General features: G+C 39.3%; 1 protein-coding gene across 1 annotated transcript in view; it reads right to left on the bottom strand.

The window, feature by feature from the left end:
* LOC111139065 (A-kinase anchoring protein 6) overlaps positions 1 to 23,937 on the bottom strand; it is a 364,313-nt gene that overhangs the window by 270,180 nt on the left and 70,196 nt on the right. Inside the window, 1 exon segment of the mRNA XM_022491196.1 lies at positions 1,474 to 1,725. Coding sequence (XP_022346904.1) covers positions 1,474 to 1,725 — 252 coding nt within the window.

Raw genomic sequence — 23,937 nt, 5'->3', positions numbered from 1 at the left:
CCTGTGGGGAATTTGTTACAGCAAGAGCATCATTATTATGAAAACAATAATCAACAAGTATAAATCATTTATGAGAATAGGCATAGATTTGTTTTGTGTTGCTGAAAATGTTGGAGCCACTGAAACATTAATTAATACTGAATTATGCAACACTCATTATAAGGTCTTTTAATCATACTTATTTATGTAAGTGTCTTATAAACTTCAACAATATATATTTTCCACAAAACCAAGGGTAGGGCACTAATGTGGATGTCAAGAGCCAAGGGACACACACACACACACACACACACACACACACAGCTCTTGCTTAGCACAATGATTTGCTCCTATATATGCCAATTTTATGTGGGATTAGGAGAGTTCATTTGGATTCAGATTCATTGTGTTCATTCTTTTTTAAGATTTTATTTATTTATCTATTTACTTATTTATTTATTTAAGAGAGGGAGAGAGAGAGTGCAAGGGGGGTGGGAGGGAGGTGTAAAGCAAGAGGAAGAGGGAAAAGCAGACTCCCTGCTGAGTGTGGAGCCTGATACGAGGCCCAGTCTCATGACCACAGGGTCATGACCTGAGCTGAAATCAAGAGTCGGATGCTTAATTGACTGAGCCACCCAGGCACCCCCACAGTGTTCATTCTTAAGCCATGAATCAAAAATGACAACAACAAACTTTTAAAACTACTTTTAATATGAGTACAAAAAATCCAAATACATTGGATGTGTAAAATTCTGAATCTCATATGACTCATGGCATCCAGAATGATTTTTTCAAAGTATGAATTTAATCATATTAAATCCCCTAACAAACTCTCCTGTTGTCCCTAAAATAAAGTCCAATTCTTCTAATAGGACTTATATCTTAATAATCTGACCTCTGCTTACCTATTAGTTCAAATCCTGGTGCCTGGAACTTTTGGCTCCAGTGTTATCTATAGCTCTCTGAACCTGTAGAACCATTCCTTCTGTCTAGAACCTCTATTCCCAGTCTAATCCTGCTTCTCCTTCACATCCCAGGTTGGACTCACTTCTGGTAAAGCTTTCCTGAGTTAGGTGCCCCTTCTCTGTCCTCCAGTGACATCATCACAATCTGCCCTTAATGTCTGTGCTTTTTGTCTTTCTTGGGCACTAGGGTCCTTGAAGTCAAAGACCACATTTTGGTCACTCTGACATTCTTAGCACCTAATGCGTAGCCCTAGTAAGTGCTCAATAAATATTTATCAAATAACTTTGGGGAACAAGAAGCCAGGTTAGCACAAACCACTATGGGCAAACTATCAGGTGTGAATTAACACTGGTCTAAAGTTTTATTCACATCAAAAGTGCCCTAGCCTTCGGTCACTATCCCTAGATTCAGAGCCCAGTTCAGGACCTGATTATGTACCTACAAAGAATTCCTATCCCCCACCTCTAAACTGAAAACACTCTCCAATGGTCACATCTGATAACACATTACTTGGCTTCAAACACCCACCTCATTTGTCTCTTCGGAGAAAGCCTGCAGAATGTCTGTCTGCCTGGTGTAGTTGCCATTGGCGTCCTGCAGACCCTGCAAAATCCGCTCCCGCAGAACCAGCACAGAGACTCGGAGCTGGTGCCAGAGGAGCTGCACGGCGTGGATGTCCACAATCACGTTGACAGAGTAGGACAGCAGCTTCAGGGAAAACTCTGTTTCCAGGAGCGCATGGATTTGTTCCACGTGATCTGAAATATCTTCACAAATGTCCTGCAGGAAAGAAATGCAGAATCTATGAAGACTGTTCAGCCCTATTCTAGGAACGGGGTGCGGCGGTGGGGAGTCACTCCTTCACTTGACACCAGTTAGGGCCCACAGGTCAGGCAGACCACATGCTGGATAACTTGCCTTTGTTTTAGATCAGATGCAGAGTGGCAGGCCGCATTCCTGGGCACTGGCCCTTCAGCACACATAGGTAAACCAATCTTTCTCTAGACGCCAAAAATGTTACTATTCTTTCAGATTTAATGATTTCACTTTGAAAGTTTAGCCAAGGTAAGAGGTCTCCTCACAAACCCACTCTATTCTCTTTATTTCTTATTTGCAAGGGAGCCAACAGCTGTTTTCTGGGCTAGTGGTGAGTCCCTCTGAGCACACAATATCTCAGGATAGAGACATCCTCCAGACCCCGAGCAGGAAGAAAGATGGGCTAGAACCTGAGCTTCATAGGAACTCCCAACCATTCTCAGTGAGCCATGGGCTCTTTGGTGCAAGAGACAACCGTCACATTCCCACAATAAGAGTTTAATATTTAAATTCATAAGGAATATTTAAATTTCAACCCATACTTTATAATCACAATCACTCTTTTATTGGAGTATAGTTGACATACACTGTTACATTGGTTTCAGGCACACGACATAGTGATTCAACTTCCTATATGTTATGCTGTGTTTACCACAAGTGCAGGTACCATCTGTCACCATACAGCACTACTGCAATGTCACTGACTATGCTCCCTAAGCTATGCCTTTTATCCCTGTGATACTTATTCATTCCCTAACTGGAAGTCTGCATCTCCCACTCACCTTCCCCCCTTTGACCTTTCCTCCCTCCCCCCTTCCCTCTGGAAACCCTCAATTTGTTCTCTATATCTATAGGTCTGACAGAATTACTCTTGAGAGAGAAAGTCAGAAAAACCCCAAGGACAAAGAAAGATGAAAATACAGTTTTGTTTTTAAGACCTGGACATTTTAAACAAAAACATTACTACATCAAAGTTTCAATCTCCTCCACATATACTATTAGGTAGGCAGATGTGGTGTCTGATATGTCACTTGTCCTTACAATTTCCCAAATATCCATTGTGCTGTCAGAGGCCCTAGCATGAAATGGGTAGCACTGATGGTAATATTTAGTAGAGCAATTTGAGTCCATTAAGCATCAAAGGCATGTACATGTCAGCTAAAAGTATTCAGTGATTCATTTTCAGTTATGCATCAGTGATTTTTTTAAAATGGAGCTTTTATTATAATGATTTTTGTTAAGGCTAAAATTTTAGGATAACATTTGAGGTCTGAGTCCTATCAAGAGTATCCAAACTCACTCTGTGCTGGAAACATAACCTTTCAATTTCATATAATTCAATTACTTGTTTCTAAGAGAAGAACTAAAATGGAATCTGTATTTACTGTGTAGCAGTAGGCAAAAAAAAAAAAAATCTATTGAAGAATGATGGAAAGTTGTGGTGAATTTTTAGTAATTACGTATAATTTCAATAAATGTTGCAATATTATTTCTTAAAACCCAAGAACTAATTGGTGATAGTTACATAAGTTGGTGATAATAATTTGATGTAGATTAAAAGTTCAAAGAGGTGTTGGAGTCCTAGTCAGGTAAAGTTCTTACAAATGTAGCCCATGAGCACATGCAGTCCAAAAGAGATTTGGGGCAAAACTCACATTACCTTATCAACCAGTACATGGGAACCACTCGCAGCTGGATTAGCCATTCTCTGCTGCCCTTCGGCACATGACAGTGGGCCTCCGCAGCTATCATCAAATATTCCAGATTGCCTGGGTCTCAACGGATGCCAGCTTGGAGCATCTCCTCCATTTGTCCCCTACACCTTTTATTCCTGATACCTCGACCACCACCCCAAAGCAAATGTCCTGTGTCCTTAACCCTCTTAGGATGCTCAGTTCTGCGTAGTACTGTGTTACTTTGGGAAATCTCTTCCTCCCACTGCTGATCTCTTCCAAATTCTCTGTACTTTCCTGGCTAGTATTTCCATTCCATTGTAAAACAAACAAAAAAATAAACACTATACTTTGTCACAGAATAATACATCTATCTCCTGCTCTTACCCAAACCTGGTTCCTGCTTCCCCCACTGCCCTCCCATTGACGGCTGTTCATTTTCCCAGCCCTCCCCTGAGAGATGGGGAGCAGAGGGCTGATAGGGGAAGGGCAAGCCTCACTGCTTCTTTACCACTTTTGGATCACTTTTCTTTTGTTCTCATACTAATACCCTTTGTTTTCACTAGGTGCCTGCTGTCTGCTAAGCCTTCCCGACTTCCTTCTTCATTACTATTCCTCTCTTTCACTCCTCCACACTGAAGACTGCAGTAGCTCAGTTTTCCTCTCCATACCGAGAAGACCATTAACTTAGGTAACTTCAATATTCACACTGATGAACCAATGAATACCCTAGCCTCAAATGTCCTTTATTCCACAATCCTTAAGACCTTCATACCTATTCCACTTGGATAACTCTCTGTCATAGCTCTACTTGGAACCTTGTCATCACTCCACCTGTGGAACAATATCAGAAAGTTCCCCATGCCACCAACCTCTCTTTGTCCGACTTTTTCACTCTCATTCTCCCACTACAGGTCCCGCCCCCTTTTTAAAAGATTTTATTTATTTATTTGACACGGAGAGAGAGAGAGAGAGATCACAGGCAGGGGCAAGAAGGGGACAGAGGGAGAAGAAGAAGCGGACTCCCCACTGAGCAGGGAGCCCGATGCAGGGCTCGATTCCAGGATCCTGGAATCATGACCTGATCCAAAGGCAGACACTCAACCAACTGAGCCACCCAGGTGCCCCAGTGCTCTTCAACCCCATCTGGGCCACCAGATTTTTCTGCCATATCACCCTCCTCCTAGCACAGCCTCGACAATGATCCCTTCAGCCACTCCCTTGGCAGTGTTCTCCACTTCCTCACACTCTTGGTTTCATAATTTGGATTTGATGGTATCCATTTCCTGGGTCCTACTATGATCCTGCAGATGCAGAATACATTATATACCTAGGAGAAGAAAAGGTGTGGGTAACTTTTATGCCACCTGCTCTGAATACCCAAATAGGCATTTCTCAACCACACCATTCCCACCCTCCCATACAATATGTTACATATAATCTTGGCACCAAGAAAACTACATACCATCACTCTTCCTACACATAATTTGGCTCCTCCATGGTGAATGCAGGAACTTAGTCAGAGCCAGGTCATGGGTCAAGATGGCCAGGCCACTAACCAGGGCCACTAAAGCATCAGTGGTGTCAGCTAAGGTTTTCACACCCTTCTCCTGACATATCTGTGAAACATAAATTGGCCTTGTTCCTACAGAAGCAAATGGGCTCCGAGAAGAAGGAAACACTCTCCCCACGAGAGCTGACCTCCCTCTAGTGAGTATTTTGGCAATGTGCACGTGCAGTCTCTGCTGAAATTCTGAAACTAAACAATGCATGGCATGGTGCAAACTTCTGGGGTCTGCTCATTTATTTAATTATGTTTATGCCCTCTACTTGGCTACCAGGTGTCTGGTTTGACAAAATCACAGGCACACACAAACTGCAGAACAAGAACTGCAGAGATATGTGTAAGTTGTGTGTGTGTGTGTGTGTATATATATACATATACATATATACACATAACCGTGTGTATACCCCCAAACATAGAACTGTATTTAGAACAGTCGGTAAGAGGTTTGTTTAGAGAAATAACTGAGTGATTCTGAATCTATACATACTCTTTAGTAATACAAAAATCTGCTTTTCCCAGTCCTTCTATATAAAGGTCAACCAAATATTTAAAGAATTTTCAGTTTGAAGCTTCTGAGGCTTAGCCTCTTTACTACTTTCAGCTTGTTGTATGTTTATACAACAGAAGCTGAAGATTATGGACATTCTGTTTATTTTAATTCAGTTAGCTATTAGAGACGTTTAAAAAGGATTTGCTCAATGGCTACCTCCAGCAGAAGCTGTTTGGAATTAATAGGCTCTGAGAGCTCTGACCTGTTGGAGGCTCTGTGGTGAGTGGAAGCATGGCCGGGGCAGGGAGGGGGGGGATATGGGGGGAGATTGGTGGAGGGTTGAACCAGAATCCAACTGTTGCATATAAGCCTTGATTGCACATGTGACTCCAGCAGATAGCAACTGGAAACTAGATTCAACTCACGTGTTTTAAGTGCTCAGTGTATAACAAACTTTTGAGCACGGCAGTGGTACATACTAGAAACAAATTTAGTAGCTTTCGATGCACAGATTTTCAGGAACACAAAAAGAAACAATCCCTCCAGGTTCAAGAATGGAGATTCAGATAGATAGATGATAGATAGATATAAATGCAAAGATCTATAAGCAAAAATATTTCTCTCCATCTTCTTACTGAGAGCATTAACACTAAATTAGTATTATGCAATTAGATATTTTAAATTTAACACAGCAATGACTGGTTAAACTGATGTAGTGACTAAAATTCATCATGAATAATAATCCGTCCCAAATTACAATGTTTGACTTCAGATTCTTTCCTATTTCTATAGAGATTGTTAGTAGGCAGAAACCATGGAATCCTTTCCAGCATCAAGGGGAGAGATAGCTTGGTCCACCAGTATATCTTCTATAAATCAAGTTATTCCTGGAAATTCATCTTTCATAATATTATCCTGAAATTATCCCATTTTCTGTTCAGACCTAATTCCGGTCGGTATTCCTATCGATTTCAGCCCTTCTCTCCATTGTTATCTCTACAAGACCTTTCTCCTCTGACCTCAGATTCCTCTCCTGACTCCCAAGTATGTCTCAATTGGGACAAGATGATGATGGACAAAGCCACCAGTCCAGACTTCTCTTGCTCCTAAAATCCCAAATTCAGTCTACTGCCCTTCAGGGCAGCTCTCATCCTTTGTATGCCACGTCCACAAACAGAGAGCTAGAGGACTCTGGGACTGTGGTAGAGGTTGGGGAAGGCAGATCCAGAGAGGGGCAGTCAAAGATACCAGGAGAAACTACTGTCCTTCAGAAGTGCGCCTGGTGCTAGCCCTGTTGTCCTGTTCTGTTATGAATGAATGAAAGCAAATACATCTAAATTCCTATGAATACAGTGACAAAATGCTGTTTCCTAAATTATGAAGATTTCATCATCATCATTGTCAGAACATAGCTTCATCCCCAGAGTATATATTTTGATATATGAAAGTTTTCCCCAACCAGAGGGCTAGTTCCTAACACCTCTTCATATAGTTAGCGGCTATCAATAGGTTGGACACTCCATTATTTTAATATGCATCTTACTTTAACATACTGACAATGAACAGAAACTTAATTTCAGCAGACAGAATTATTTAGTTTTATTTTTAAATATCATCAGTTCATACCCATTACTTTAGTCACCTAAAAATCTCCCACTATTCTACATGAATTTCATTTCTTTTCCTCTAAGAAAAGATGTTCGCCAGCAAGCTTATTTAGATGACTAAATCAACAGACTTCTCAAAGAATAATAAACTTGTAATTTTAAGTTGAAGATAGTTTTTAAATGTTCTTCAAGCAATAACATTTTTTTGATAGATCCTCAAACTGTAATTATTAAGGATAAAAGGATAATGTCTTTAGAAATTAGTCACTTCTGTTTTTTCGGTGAGTATGAACATTAGTACGTATCCACTATGTATTAATCCATGCATGGGGGATACAAAGTTGATCCCTCACCTTTGTGGAGTTCCCTGCCTGGTGGGAGGGGGCATGTAACCCGAAATCATAATTGGGAAGATAAGTGTTCACAGAGAGAACACAAATGAGGAGAAAATTACTGTGCCCATGGAGCCAAACAGGAAAGTGGCAAGAATGCTTTCCTAAGGAAATAAAGTTTGAGTCTTAAAGGAGACAACTAGGATGATGTGGCAGAGAGGAACATTCCAGGGAGTGGCAGGTGTCAATGTGGCCTCCCTAAATATGGACCTGGGGTTTGGCACTGATTTTTCTTAGTCATAGCATATTATACACAACCCAAAAAAGAAAAAAAATTTTTATTTCATCAAAATTTAACTCTGTGAAAGATATTTTTAAGGAAAAGTTACCAGGAAAATATTTGCAAATCACGTATCCAATAAAGGATTTATATCCAGAATATTGTAGCTCCCTCTGATCTTTGGGAGATGTGTTCCAAGAACCCAGTGGATGCCGGAAGCAACAGATAGTACCAAACTCTATATATACTATGGGTTTTCCTATACACACATTCTTTTGATAGAGTTTAATTTATAAATTAGGTACAGTAAGAAATTAACAACAATAGTAAAATAGAACAATTTTAACAACATACTGTAATAAAAGTTATATGAATATGGTCTCTTTCTTTCTCAAAATATCTTATTGCACAGCTCTCACTCTTTGTCTTCCTATGATGTGAGGTGATAAGACACCTATGTGATAAGATGAAGTGAGCTAATGACATCGGTAGTGTGATGTAGTCAGGCTACTATTGACCTCTTGACAATACATTAGAAGGAGGATCCTCTGCTTTCAGACTTCAGCTGATCACTGAAAGGAAGAGCTATTGTATATAAAGAATATTCAAACCTCAACAGTAAGAAAACAACTAATCTAATTATATAATGGGCAAAAGACTTAAACACTTTACCTAAATGGGAATAATGATGGTTAAAAAAAAAAAAAAAGCACATGAAAAAACTTTCAGCCTCATTAACCATTAGAGAAATGCAAATTACAACTACAATGAGATACCTGTATATACCTATCAAAATGGCTAGAATAAAAAATTTGCAATAATACCAAGTGCTGAGAAGTTCTAGAACAATTGTAACTCTCCTACACTGCTAATGAAATGCAAAATGGTACAGTCACTCTGGAAAACAGTTTAGCAGTTTCTTATGAAGTCAGACATATACTACCATAGGACCTAGCTGTCTCACTCCTGAGTGCTCACCTTAAAGAAATAAAAACTCAGGCACATTCACAAATGAAAAGAAGCTACTCATAATCACCAAAACCTAAACATCCTTCAGTGAGTAAATGGATAAACAAACTACAGTACATCCACATAATATACAACAAATGGGGGGGGGAGATCTAATAATACATGTAACAATTTCTAAATCTCAAAGGCATTATGCTAAGTGAAAGAAGCCAGTCTCAAAAGGTTAAATGCTATATGATTCCATTTATACAACATTCTCAAAAGAAAATCATAGTAATGAACAACAGATCAGTGGTTGCCAAGCATTGGGGCTGGGGAGGGCATGACTATAGACCGATGATAGCACAAGGGATGTTTTCTGGGGTGATGGAATTGTTCTGTATCCTGAGTGTGGATATGGTTGGACAAATCTACACAAGGGTTAAAATTTGTAAAATTGCACATTAAAAAAAAAATAAAGTCAATTTTTCTGGATGATAATTTTAAAGATAAGAAAAGAAAACCAGTTTATAGTCTCTTGGTAAAATGCATATAAAAATTAGTTTTGGGTCACATATTCCCTTCAGAGCTTGAAAATTAACAAGAGCACAGTCATAAGGTCATGGCACTACTATCATTATACCTGGTGCTACAACTTCCACATTATTTTCTAACAAGTATTATCCTCAAAGAAAATGAGGATAATCTGGAGCCCATCTCAAAGTGAGTTAAAGCAAATGGCAGTGATTAACAACATATCTTCAAAGTTGCATAAGACTTTTTCCTTAGACATTTCTGTGTTCATGTGGGAAAGTGATGGTCTCCATTTTGCTTTGATTCTCATAAAGCACCGTAGCCTCTGTGGTGTTCACAATCACTCGCAGCATAATATGCACTGAATACATTATGCTGCCAACTGCCCACTTCGCTCAACCTCTCTGACACATCGTGGTCTCAGAATTGCAGCTGCAGGGTGCCTGGGTGGCTCAGTGGGTTAAGCCTCTGCCTTTGGCTCAGGTCATGGTCTCAGGGTCCTGGGATTGAGCCCCACATCCGGCTCTCTGCTCAGCAGGGAGCCTGCTTCCCCCTCTCTCTCTGCCTACCTCTCTGCCTACTTGTGATCTCTCTCTCTGTGACAAATAAATAAATTAAATCTTTTAAAAAATATTAGTTTAAAAAAAATTGCAGCTGCTGCTGCCTGTCTTTTGAAACCGGAATCTTCTACAGTTACTGAGGCTGTTCATACAAACACTGACCTGATATTGTTCACAAATAAACTCTAGCCGGCTAGGCATTTTTCTTTTAATTCAGTTGTGTGTTTATGTGAGAGAGGTGCCTTTTCTTTCTTTCTTTCTTTTTTTTTTTGTAGGATTGTTGTATGTTTTTCAGTTGTAATTTATTTTTTCTAGGCAGAGACAGTGCTGTTATGTATTTAACCGGTATGTTCAGTCTTCACCACCTTGTGATAGAGAGGAGGGCACCCTTCCTGTGAGTGCTCTAATTGCTTCACGCCTGCTGCTTGTCCCTGGGAGAGGATCTGTTTGCTGTCTCATCCTAAGGCCACCATGCCCGTTCTCCATCATTCTCGAAACATCCAGGTTTTCTTGTGAAATGACAAGTATCCATGGATCAGCATTCTTCCAAAGTGGCCCAAACCGCCCATCTCCAGGCTGTGTGTATTTGGAGGGAAACCCACCCTTCCGGCAACTTCCTCACCCAGGTACTAAGAGTCTCAGCTCTACCAACTGAACTAGCCGGGCACCTCTCACCCAGGTACTAAAACAATACTTGGTGCCTCAGTTTCCTGAAGTCCCATAAATATAATCCTTCCCCTTCTCTCCACTTCTTGTTTCCCCACATGCAATCCCCAAGTGAGAAAACACAGAAAATCCCCCCGACACCTACAAACTACCTCTCCATGAGGGGAAAAAAAAAACAGCAATCAGCAGTCATTTCCCCATTCACCTAAAACCCCAAATAATGTCTTTTTCTTTTCCTAAAAATTTTAATGTTTCTCTCAAAACATTCTTGACTTATATTTGTGTAACTGCAGGACACATTCAAATGGTTTTTCTAAGAAATTGTGAATTAAAGTCTGCTTTTTAAAGGACAGTTAGGCCTCCTTCCACTCCCATTGTTTTCCTATCACAGTTTCAAAAATAAACCCTCAGCTTAACCAGTGCACACCATTACATTTAGAAAAACATAAATTACATTTTTAAAAAAAGTTTTCATGATCTAAAGTCAGTAAGAAGAGAATGAAGTTTTCTATATATGTTTTCGTCTTAATGTAAAACGCCATGTCATCATGACTGCTCATTTTGTTTACTAGCAATTGTAGAACTAAATGATTAAAGTATCTTTTACCCATATGCTCACCATATGTGTTTGTGTTCACTAGAAAAAGCTGAGAAGAGATTCTTACCTAATACATGGACTTTATATTTTAAAATACAGATCAAGGGAACACCACAGTAACTTGGTTAAAAAAAAACTCACTTTGAACTAAAACTTGCAACTTTATATAAAAACTTCCTAGTGCAGGGCACCTGGGTGGCTCAGTGGGTTAAGCCTCTACTTTCGGCTCAGGTCCTGGGATCCTGGGATCGAGTCCCGCATTGGGCTCTCTGATCAGCAGGGAGCCTGCTTCCTCCTCTCTCTCTCTCTGCCTCCCTCTCTGCCTACTTGTGATCTCTGTCTGTCAAATAAATAAATAAAATGTTTTAAAAAAAAAACTTCCTAGTGCAGAGTATTAATGTCATCTTCAGTTCATGTTCAAAACTGTACTTTTTCTAAAAGACACGTAGATGTTCCTATAACAAAGCATTTTATTTCCCCCAAATTAGACTGCTCCCTGGTTTTTTTCCTTCCTTGAGAAAATATACCATCCTAATGGTCCTAATTTCTTCTTTGTCATATTGAAAATGACTGAAATGGGAGGCCAGGAGGGATGCTGAGACTTTTTATGATCATCACAGTATATACCTCTCTCCAAAGTTTTAAGAACTCTATGGTTACAAATAGCGGTTATCCCTTTAATGGCTAAAATCTGTAAAGTGTGAGGACTGAAATTAAATTATTTACGTGCAAATGACTTTGCTGCTATCATTAGCTACAACTCATCCATCTCCCTGATCAGTCTGTACCTGTCTGGATGCAGGGAACATGCCTCAGTTGTCTCTGTGTCTATGGTGCCACACTGCCAATTGAAGAAAATACTGCGTTTCACAAAGCAAACAGAAATCCCTATAAAGCAAGCACTAGTCTAGGTTCCTCCCTTGAGTGCATTCACAGTAATTGGCACTCAGTTGGCAGAAGAAAGCAGCTCCCATTGGATGCCAGTTGTGCTGATTAGCTGAGCTGCTGAAAAAGCATATAGTTTGGGAAAGTAAAGGCGATGATAGGAAGGAGAGGATGAAGATGCTAAATACAGGTTTAGAAGCCTTCACCCTTCCACTTTTACACTCTGAAAATCTACTTTGCCTTCAACTGAGAAAGGACCAGCTGGGCATTCTGTCTGGCCACACCTGCCCAGATCCAAATCTGGATTGTTCTTCTCATGATTTGAATTTTTTGTTATTGTTGTTGAAACTGTTGCTTAAAAACTTCAGAGGATTCATTGATTGAAACATCATTTTGAATTCCTAATCCCGGGCTTTCATTATGTGAGAGGGAAAAAACCCTGAGCAAAAAGATAAGCAAATTGACAACTGCTATTGCACTTTGGAGAAAATGGGTTTTGTTTTGTTTTGTTTTGTTTTGTTTTGTTTGTAAAGATGCATTTATTTGAGAGAGAGAACACAAGCACGAGTGGGGTGGGGGCAGAGGGAAAAAATCTCAAGCAGACTCCCTGTTGAGCACAGAGCCCAACGTGGGACTTGACTTCACGACTGTGAGAACATGACCCTGAGATCATGACCTGAGCTGAAATCAAGAGGTGGTTGCTTAAGTGACTGAACCACCTAGGCACCCCAGAGAAAATGGTTTTCTAACTGGGCTATTGCTAAGACACACTCACACTCACACTGTTCTACATGGCTCAGCTAGATAAAGGTTCAACATCTAAGCGCATTCACTAACAAAAACCACAGCTATGGTCTTGACTCTATACTTCCCACATCTTTATAGAAGTGATTTCAGGTAGAAATGGACCAAGAAGTTAGTGGTGGCTCTTACAGTGCAGTGTGCTTGTTAATAATGTAGATTCTGGGGCTACTCCTTTGAAGAGAAATGGGACCAAGAGATCTGCACTCTCTTAAGCATACAATGGCCATAATGCCAGTGTTCTCGGCACCACACGCTGAAAAACACTGAGCCAGATACGGATCATCTCACTAGGTTGACCAGCACTGAAAGGGGAACTACGTGCACAACTATAAAAAAATAAACCTCCCAGCACCTTGAAAGATAGCCTATCTCTGACATTATCCAGATGTATCTAAAGCAGAACTTACATTCCTTTTGCCCCAGAATACGATTTTTCCACAACTTTATTTACCCACTGCCAACAGCGTTGTGATAATCTTGAGGACAGTATCAGGGTTGTAGACTTGTTTAACATGCTTTTTTCCCCTGTTGTTTTACACTTATGATACAGAATGAAACAGACATGGGAAATCACACAAAAATATATAGCTTACTCAATTATTATGAGACAAACATCCTTGTAACAAATATTTCTATTTCGGGTCAAAAATTTTCTAGCCATGTGCCTTTTCCTAATCATAAAACCCTCTTTCCCTGAAAAAGTGACCACTATCCTGACTTGCATAGTAATCACTTTCTTGCATCTCATTCTGGTTTTATTACCCAAGTAAAGCATGCACTCATGGATACTCTAACTTCCTTTTGCTCAGTTTTTCACTTGTTATGACCATTAAGTCTTTAAATCTACAGATTCCATCTATATTCCTTTTTCATACAATCTATCTGTTGCAGATCCTGGGGCATTATACCTGCAGAGTTTCCCGTAATTAGGATTTGTTGATTGCAGTCATCATGTTAGTTCCTCTGTCCTCTTTACTTCCTACAAACTGGCAGCTGAATCTTGAGGCTTAATTAGTTTCTGGTTCAATTTCTTTAAGTACTGTTGTGTTATGCTTTTACTTTTGGTTTTGTTCTTTTTTGATAGTTGATGATATCCACTGTTCTGACAGTTGGTGCTCTGTAGCTAAGTCTATTAATGCATTACAGAATGATGACATTCTATCATTTTGTTTTCATTTAATGGCTGGAATAACTTTATCAACTACTTATTTACAATGATACAATTCATAAAAGAAAGTCAAGATAAATGCTTAATTCTTAACTCAGTTTTCAAGGTAATGAACTGCTTTTCTGTCAAATCAGAAGGTAAGCAAACATTTGGTTTACTTAATATCAAGTACTCATTGACTTAGACATATGTGATGAGTTTTGATCCATTCCGATGGTTAATCTTACTGAACCTCAAACTGTCCATCAGTAGCCAGTAGGAGCCCCTTCGATTTAACTATTCCAGTTTTCAATAGCTTCCTCACTCATCTTGTATATTTCCAGACTTAAAATCAGCCATTCTTTTAAAAAACATTGTTTTCCTTCAATGGGAAAAGTTTTTTCAGACTACCATCTGGGTAATAGGGATGCTCATTACTACTGGATTAGTCATTGTTTGTAAGTCTTTTTAATGAACAGAGACAGAAAATATCATATTTAAAAATAAAACACCTTGTGAGTTCATAACTGATATTTCCAATTCAAATTCATGACTACAGTGGTCTCATCTAACATCTTCATCAGTCTCTCCTTTCTTCCACACCAAGAATCCTGGTTCTCAAGAACCAGGAGTGATGGAATGAGAAGAACCCATAATTACTCATTCATTTTATCTTATATCACACATATGATAGTTTCAGGATAATAATACTAATATTACCCTAATACTACTACTAATACTAGCCCTGAATGAATGACTAGGTCAGGCACTTATGAAGACACTTAACCAAAGGCATTTGTTACTGTAGAAGAGAGCAGGGTTGCCTTTGGTTTGTCTTTAACTAATCTGTGAGAGAACAGAAAATATACCCTAGTCTCAAATTCACCACAGTTCACATTACATAGATGAAACGTCTGAGGGTTTTGTAAGTTCCTTTATCATCTTCAAAGTCTTTCTAAAGGGGGGAAGGAACCTCAATAAAAATATGACTAAGAACCACATGACCACTGGTTCTCTAGGAAAGGAAAGATGTTTTGGTTTTAGAAGGCATTCTCTGAGAGCCTTCTTGCCTCAGCAGACCCTTTTAGTTTCTCCAGTCTCTGCAGACCATCAGAGAATATGTGTAAGACAAAAATCAGTGAAGGAAGCAATCGACAATATACCAAAGAAACTGCACCATTATGTGCACTCCAATGCTAAGCATGCCAGGTTTTACACTCTTTTTTTCTTTCCAGTGTAACACCTACATACAGGGCATAGTGTGATTCTTATTCATGATCAGTTTAAGGCTATGCAGTGATAATAGGTCTTTTCTTTAAGCAATGGGCTGTGAGGCTCTTTCTACTAACCACCTCGCGTAGCCGAAGTTGTACAATTTACGGATTTTGCTTTGTTTGTTCAGTAGTCTATGTGTCATTTCTGTCTATTTCTATGAGATCTGTCTTCCTTAGGAAATTCCTATGTGTCAAATGCTTCATTTGTCTCTTTGCTTTCTAGACTACAGCACCACATCCAAATAGATTCTTAATACATGCTGATATTAGTTATATTGAATTCATGAACCATGAAATAGAAGCTTGAAGATGATCATGAGAAAGAATAAATGAATCACAAGATGTATCTAGATCATTTTGTAGCAAGCTGAGTGTCAGAAAGTCTGAGTTCTTGGTACTGGTGTGTCCTGACTACCTGTGTCCCAGTGAGCCTCAGAATTCTGATCTATAAAGACAGGGCTGGATAGATGAACTCTACTCTCAAGCTCCAAGATTTTCTTCTGTTTTTTTTTGTTTTTGTTTTGTTTTGTTTTTTTAATTTTGTGTACCCCTCCCACAATGCAGAGTCTGAGCTTTACTTACCCGGAAACTTTTGTGTATCTCTGATAATTCTGGTAAAATGACAGCTATTTCCCAAGAGTAGTTGAACGAGCAACAGACTGGGAATCAGGATATCTGAGTCCCACTCCTGGGGACACTGGAAGGTATCTCTACAGCTCTTAGCAGTGACCCTGACACAGGTTCTGAAATAACAGTGCAGATCCACATACCAGGCAGAGGAGGAAAGATCTATGGTTCATTCATAATGAGGGCCAAGACCTCTACCTTCACTCCAGGGTTAATGTCCTGAGGAGCCCTTTGGTTGTGTTTTCCTTAGTCACCATGGTAGGCTCAGGCAATATATTACTCTTCCTCATCCTGTGTCCCTCCCACCCAACCCCGCCACTGACATGCGCAAGCGCGCGCGCACACACACACACACACACACACACACACATACACACATTCCCTTGAGGCTCATTTCCATCTGCCTGAACTACCATTACTCTCTCTTCATTTTAGTCATTTAAATTCATTTTCTAAAAATCTATCAGTACCTTTTAGCAATTTAGATTTGGTCACCTGAGGTGGGAATTTTCTATTAACTCTTGAAATTGCTAAGCATTTCAAGTTATAAGTGATCTTATAGGTTCATTTATAAATGCTTTCTCTTCACCTATTCATAAGTACTCTTTATACCAGGATTTAAAAGTTAAGGAGATGAAAGCCCTATTTGGGATTTCATTGCTGACTCATGATGTGACCTTGAGCTGGTCAACCTCTTTCTTAGGTGCACTCTTTATATATTTAGATCACTAAGACCATGGCACAGCTTCTAAGGATGCATTTTTATGTCTTCCTCCCCCACATAAATATCCACAGCAACTAGCTTGGCTGTTGATTTGTATTTAAACTCCTACAACATGACTATGGGGAGCTAACACTGTAGACACAAGTTTTTAGATCTCACATTTGCAACTCTAGAATAGAAAATGAAACCTTATAGGATCAGAGTCCTGTGAAGAACTAATTTTAGGGGCCATGAGTAAGACCCTGCTAATGAGGTAAAATAAATCCAAATTCAAAAGTGCCAATGCTATCCTTTCATGTAGGGCAGATGGTAATGCAAGTCATCAATTAACCTCCTGGATAGCTCCCATTGCCTCCCATTGACCCAATAATTTCATTCCTAGGAATCCCTCCTAAGGCAAGAATGGATTTACCTACTGAAATGCTATCACAGAAATGTTTATAATGACAAAAAAATTCTACCAACGAAAAAAATCAAAAGAAAGGAGATTGGTTTTTGAATCACTGTATTGTACACCCAAAACATAACACTGTATGTTATACTTGAATTTTTTTTTAAAAAGGAGATTAGTTTAACATGATGTGATATTTCATAGAATGAAAAAATACACAGATGCCAAAAATGGCATCGCACAATATATTTCATAGTATCAGATGTTCAAGACACATTGTTAACTAAGAAAAAGTAAGTTATAAAAGAGTTCCATAAGAAATGATAGCTATGTATTCTTGGAGAGAAAGAACTAAAAAAGATGTCAAAGCTGTTGATAGTATTTTCTGTAGGTGGCAGCATTACAAATGATTTTTAATGTACTGTTTGCTTGTATGTCTTAAATTTTCTCCACTATAGATTCAATTCTTTTGCATAAAATAAAAAAAAGTAAAAGTAAAATAACAACAAAGAAATGAAGTCAGTGTCCATAGCAACACAACATTCAAAGAGTACAGGCAAACTATGCAAACTAATATAAAGTACAATATCAAGGTCACTGAAGAAGAACAATCTCAAAGGAACAGGATCCTCAGATTCCCAGTATCCTTTTTGTGTAGAGAAAACTGCACTTTGTCCATACCCATCATTCTCTTAGGTACTAACATTAATCACTGCTATTAAGACTTTTAACTCTGTTTTTGCTTGATTACTTTTTTTATGTTTGGCAGACTTGAAATAAAAACATGGGTGAGGGAAAGACATTCAACAACTGAAATGAGTGGGAACATAAATTACTCATCCTCTCTTCCTCTTAATATGACTTATTTGTCCCAGAGTATGGCTGTACAGACCATCAACTCTCTTCTACATTTTCATATAAATCCACAAGTGGTGGTGGTGGGGGGTGTTTCTGAAGACAGATTCTACCTATTGATAAAGTAAGATCTTGTTTGTCTCCAGAAGTGACCTCCATTCCCTAGCATTCAGAATCTTCCACTATCAAGATACTCCAGCCTTTGAGTAATTACCAGAGAATTGAAGACATTTAAAAGGAATTTGGTGCTCCGTTGGGGGCACACTTTACATAAGTAAAATTTTAGTCCTTTACAATTGCTAGGAATTACTGAAATAAATAATTCTTGGTAATTTACTCATATGGATGTTTATATCAACCCAAATAATCAACGTATCAACTCAAATAATTTGTACTGGTGATTAGTTTTGTTCCTATGCTCATCCCTACATCCACAGATTCAAAAAGAGCAAAATGCATACATCTAACACATTTATGGGAAATTTAATGCTGAGCATCACAGTCCAAATTAAAACACAGAATTCAGCTTATATCTTAGTTAAAAAAATCCATTTTGGTATTTTGTCTGCTCTGTGCTTGACTGACTCTCCATATTAGAACTCCTCTTCAGCAAGCACCAGACATCCAAAGTGAGACAAAAGTTATTGAATTCCAATAATGTGGTTTTAAATCTACTCTCATTGCCCTTTTCCAGAGGCCCCTTTGGGAAATAAAAATGGATCAAACTAACATATCTGACCACCAAGTGCAGCAACCATCCATTATTAATGTCCCAGTGACACATCAAAATGGAGGACGAAGGATCCATTCAAACACTCCCGTAACACCAATTCAGCCTCCTCAAAGGACATTACATTGGAAATCAGCAACCAGCTAAGAAACAAATTCAATTTCAATGTACTTTCCAAACATCCAGATTAATTTTACCTATAAAATCGTTTTAAACCTCATTGCTTACTTGGCTTGACTATAAAACTAGTGAGGGAGAACTTTCTGATTACACACAGAGAATTCTATGCGTACCTAACAATGAGCAGGGTTTCAGAAAGCACACAATAAGCAGGACAATAAATGAGCTCTGAGCAAGCACAAATATCAACTGAACCTCAGGTCATTCCTTTCAACACTTAATCCATGATTAATAATCTCCTGCCTGTAGTATCCTAAGTCTTCCACTCCTCTACCCCAACTTAACTGCAGGCAAGAACCACCTTGTGAATGTCTAGTGAAAAATCAGATGTGTACAAGTAAGTTAATAATGAATAATAAAATTAAAGGAACAAAACAAAGGGGCCAATGAGCTGGAGATACGGAAAATATGAGTAAGAAAAGACTACGGAGAGTCTTACAAGGATAAGATAACTTATATTGTTTCTTTTTGACTTAGACCTTATGTACTTACCAAAACTATAGGAGAGACTGAGGGTGGCTTACGAATAATAAGGCACATTATTAAAAGTAAACACACACACACAGAAAAAGGACGGACAAAGATGAACAAGACACTTGAAATTAGATAGTTGCTGCATTTAAGAACTCAGTTAAGGGCTATGAAAGGAGGAGGAAAATATGTGGCCATAAGAGGATGGCTGAAGAAAAAGACTTGCTGTGGGAAATGAGAGATGTAAGGAATCATTAACAGTTAATACAAGAAGGTAACAGTAGATGATCTTTGTAGGTAGAGTGAACTAAAGACCTGGAACACCTAAACTGGGAAGACCTTGCTTCTTGAGAATTGCATGACATCAAAATGACAATAAATCAGACTTGGAGCATGGCAGGCAAAACCATGCTCCACCTCAGAGAGCCTGGTGCAGAGACACTCAGGCTGGAAGGGGCTGGATTCAAATCAGACAGATTTGAATCTCTCTGATGTGTGATTCACTGACAAGGAAATTCCAAAGGAAATTTACCTCTGGAACTAGTGAAAAAGTAGACTCTGGAACTAAACTTTATATCTTTGTACTTGTCCACTTACACTACACAGAGGATCTGTGCTCCAGGACTGCTCATACAAATGTCGAGAAGGTTCTCAGGCTCCAAGCAGAGGGTTGAAGGTATATATAGGATGATATGGTCCAGAGGGACCTCTTTTCCTCCTTTCTCCCTCAGGTTGGTGCAAAGGTCAAGACCATCAGTGACCCTGAGGAGTCTTCGACATCAAAATGCCGCTGGCGGTTCATCACAGACCAAGAGTGAGGACTTGATTGCCTGGCTTGGTTCTAGTGGTTTCTGTCAGCCAGAGCTGACATGAAAAAATAAATGGATGCCTCTTTGAAATGGGCAGTCTGTCGTTACACATTGGAAAATGCATTTAGACACCTAATTATAATAGCAGTTATTTGCTATAGAAAGAATAGACCTATTTAATGGAAAATAGTGGTACTGGTGACACAGCTTAAAATCTGTAAATAGGCTACATAAATGATAGAACAAAGGCTGAAAACAGCTATGTGGGTAGAAAGCAAAATAAGTGCACAAAAAATACACCAAAATATCTCTGGGGAATAGGTTCGCAGATAACTATTTCTTTATATATGTATCCATATGTTTATTTACAAATTACTATTTCTTATAAGGAACATGAAACACTTTTTCAAAAAATAATAATTTGGTGGTTTTCTGCTGGCTTGCGTGCTCTTTGGCATATACACAAAGAACTTGCCTTTTAAAAAACAGGAGGCAGTGGTGACGAGTGCATTCTAGCAGAAAGACGTGGTTAATATGAACCATGGGAGAAGAGCTGTTCGGAGGGAGAGAGAAATAACACAAAGGCTTTTGTCTAAGGGCCCTGGAACCTATGTGATAACTAGTTCCAGAGCCTCCTTTACGTGCTCTGCCCCAAAGATCTTACAGCCAAATCCTCACCCACGGACTCACCCCAAAACTTCCTTTAAATGCAGCCAGAATACATTTTGTTTTTCAAACCGTGGGAGGTCAGCTGCACTGCGGGGCAGTTGCCAGTGTTTATGGAATGACAAAGATTTCCGGGAGAGGCAACTTCAACAGGAATAAAGGAGTGTCAAGTAACATAGCGCAAATGTAAATCCACACCAGGCTGGAATGACCAGCCCCCTCAGAAGGACTATAAAAAGCCAGCAGAGTTGCAAGTCTCATCAGCAGGACTCTATTTGCCTTGGAGCCAGACTGCGTCTGGGAGTCCTACCACTCCAGCTGCCAACCAGCAGGCAGTGCCCTGATCTACCCTAAGCAGGAGCCTGGTGTCCTAGAACCACCTTCCCTCTTGGGTAAACACCTGGAGGAAACACAGGCTGGGACAGTGTCCTTTCTAACAGCGAAAGCTCCACTTCGCTTGCACGGCCAACGAGGAGTCACAAAAATACATTTACACACCACACAAATGGCCACTGGAAGAATTTTTTAAACTTCATTTAGAAATTAGTTTTCAAAAGAGGTAGTATGAGTAGTTCATTGCAGAAAAAAAAAGTTAGAAAAGACAAAAATATTAACCACAGGAGTACTATGGTCATACCACCCTGAACGCACCCTGATCTCTTAGTAAAGACAAAAAATTAATCAGGGAACATTTTTGTATTATTTATCCCTAAAGCCCAAAACATTGCCTCATACATAGGAGGCCCTCAATAAATAATCACTGAATGAAGAGTAATTAAATAAATAACCAGTAATCCTACTCTTTTATACAAAGTGGTAGATAACTTTCTATTTTGTATTCTATTATTTGTGTTTTTACTCAATGGCATATCATTAATATTCTTTCATATCAATAAATATATTTCACAATTATTTATGGCTGCATAGTATTCCATTTTATGAAAATACAATTAGAAAAAATACAATATTTTTTGAACCAATATTTTGTAGTTGGATGTTTGGCCTTGGAGTAAACATCATTCTCTTCAAGGCACAAATACCCTACTGATCAATTGAAAAATTCTAGTGATTTTTCCTTTTCTTTGAATTTTTATTTTATTTTATGTATTTATTTGACAGAGAGAGAGACACACAGCGAGAGAGGGAACAAAGCAGGGGGAGTGGGAGAGGGAGAAGCAGGCTCCAGGGAGCCCAGTGCAAGGCTTGATCCCACGACCCCAGGCCCATGACCTGAGCTGAAGGCAGACGCCCAATGACTGAGCCACCCAGGTGCCCCTGATGGAATGTTAAGAATAGAGAATAGAGACCTTTTCTGTTTTACTTGTCCCTAGATCTCCAGAACCTACTATATTTTTTTATTACCAATAAAGTATGAATGAATGACTCTTGCCTTTTCCTTTCTTTTGATTCCTATTTCTTTTTTTTTTTTTTTTTTTTTCTCTGATGCTGCCCCAGGGACAGACAGGTTTTGGTTCCTATTTCAATTGCCCTGCTCCCATCTGAGCTATTGGCATAGTCTCTGAGGTGGTTTCTCCTTCCTGCAGGATGTCTAACTAGCTTTCCCAAGGCAATCATCCCTTACTGAATTTTATACTAATAAATGCCCTTTTAATTATGTGATAAATTTCCCCTTTTGTTACATGATTCCCTTCAGAACAACTTTAAAGGCTCTGCAATGTTGGGATAAATTCAAAAGTCCTTTTTTTTTTTTTTTAAGATTTTTTTACTTACATTAGAGATGGGGGAGCGGGAGGAGAGGGAGAAAGTCTTAAGCAGACTCCATGCTGAGGGGAGCTTGAACCAATGTGGGACTTGAACCCACCACCCTAAGATTACAATCTGAGCTGAAAACTAGAGTCGGATGCTCAACCAACTGTGCCACCCAGGTGCCCCCCCCCCAAAGTCTTTAGTTCATCAGGAACTACCATAAAAGAATCCTGGGTCACTTTCAAATAGGATGCTGCCTTAGAGGTTTTTCGGTCTGAAATCATTATTTCACATCTGAGGTCAATGAGGCTTCGAAGGTTCAGTAACTTGCCAAGGACACGTGGCTAGCGAGTGGCAGAGCCCAGATCTCTGGCCTGTGGTCCAAGGCCTTTCCTTCAGGCCACTTTGGCTAGTTCCTGGTCTTCCTTGCCCGTTTCATCTCCCACCCAGATTCACGGCAGACAGTGTCAGACTTTCCCTGAAATAAGGCTGACTCATCCTGGTTCTTGTCTTTTGCTCAGACATTACTGTTGCCCAAACTGTCCTTCTGTCCTGCCTCTGCATGTGATTCAGTCTTTTTCAAAGCCCCGTTCAAGCCCTGTCCCCTCTATAGTGCCTTTCATCAGCCAAGCTGAATTATTTGTCTTCTGCTCTCTAACAGCATTTGCCTGCCCCACTCATTCCAGCACTTAATTACACACTGCTTTGCAACGGTACATATTTCATGGCTGAGTGAAAGAGTCTGCTGCATATGTAAGAAGGAAAAGAAGGGTAGAAATGGATAAAACACTACAGTGTGCTGAGCCAGCCAATTACATTCTGATACTGGAACACACCACTGAATATGCACCCCCGCCCCCATCCAGGCGTTGCAGCTTCATGTTTTCTTTAACCCTTTCTTACCTTAAATGTTGCCCTTAATTTGAGGCCAGTGTTTCTGGTTTGCTGATTGTAAAGCCTTCCACCTTAAAAGCAATATTGTATTTTTTTTATACTCTGAGGCACTGGATGATAAGGCCTTTGAGGGGAAGGACAGTGCTTGACCTGTTTTTGGTATTCCTACAAGACTACGCATTTTGAGCAAGTCTGGTTAGTTTTCTATAAGTAATTCTACAAATGTCTGAGGTTTGCCCTGCTGTTATCCCCTACCTGACTGATACTGCTGACAAATAACAAGCAATTGTTGAATCAATAGACAATACTGACCAAGCTAGAAAGAAGATAATTAAGAATTTTAATTAATAATTTAGTGAAAAAAACAAACAAAAATTCCCTAATACAGTGAATTTACCTTATGCTAGGCCCCCAAGGTCTCTTCCTATTCTCCAACTCAGGAGAAACACTGCTTTTTAGTCATGTGACTAAATTTCTTTTAATTTTTCTTAAGGTCTTCCTAAGTGTGTTTGTGTGTGTGTGTGTGTGTGTGATTATATATGCACACACAGACAAAGAAATGGGGAACTTCTTTAAGGTGAAATAACTACAGTGAGATCTACATATGAAAGACCATTGCAAATGCCATAAAACTGTTATTTTTGATACACTGACAATTATTTTTGATACACAGGCTTGGGTTTGAATGTATGTACTTTTGTATCAGGGGCTCAGTAATTGGTATATTGAGGAATGTACTGAAGTATGAATGGAGCAT

This window comes from Enhydra lutris, unplaced genomic scaffold (genome assembly GCF_002288905.1).
Source record: "Enhydra lutris kenyoni isolate GAN:26980312 unplaced genomic scaffold, ASM228890v2 scaffoldscaffold4, whole genome shotgun sequence".
NCBI lineage: Eukaryota > Metazoa > Chordata > Mammalia > Carnivora > Mustelidae > Enhydra > Enhydra lutris.
This window is presented reverse-complemented; position numbering and strand designations above follow the sequence as displayed.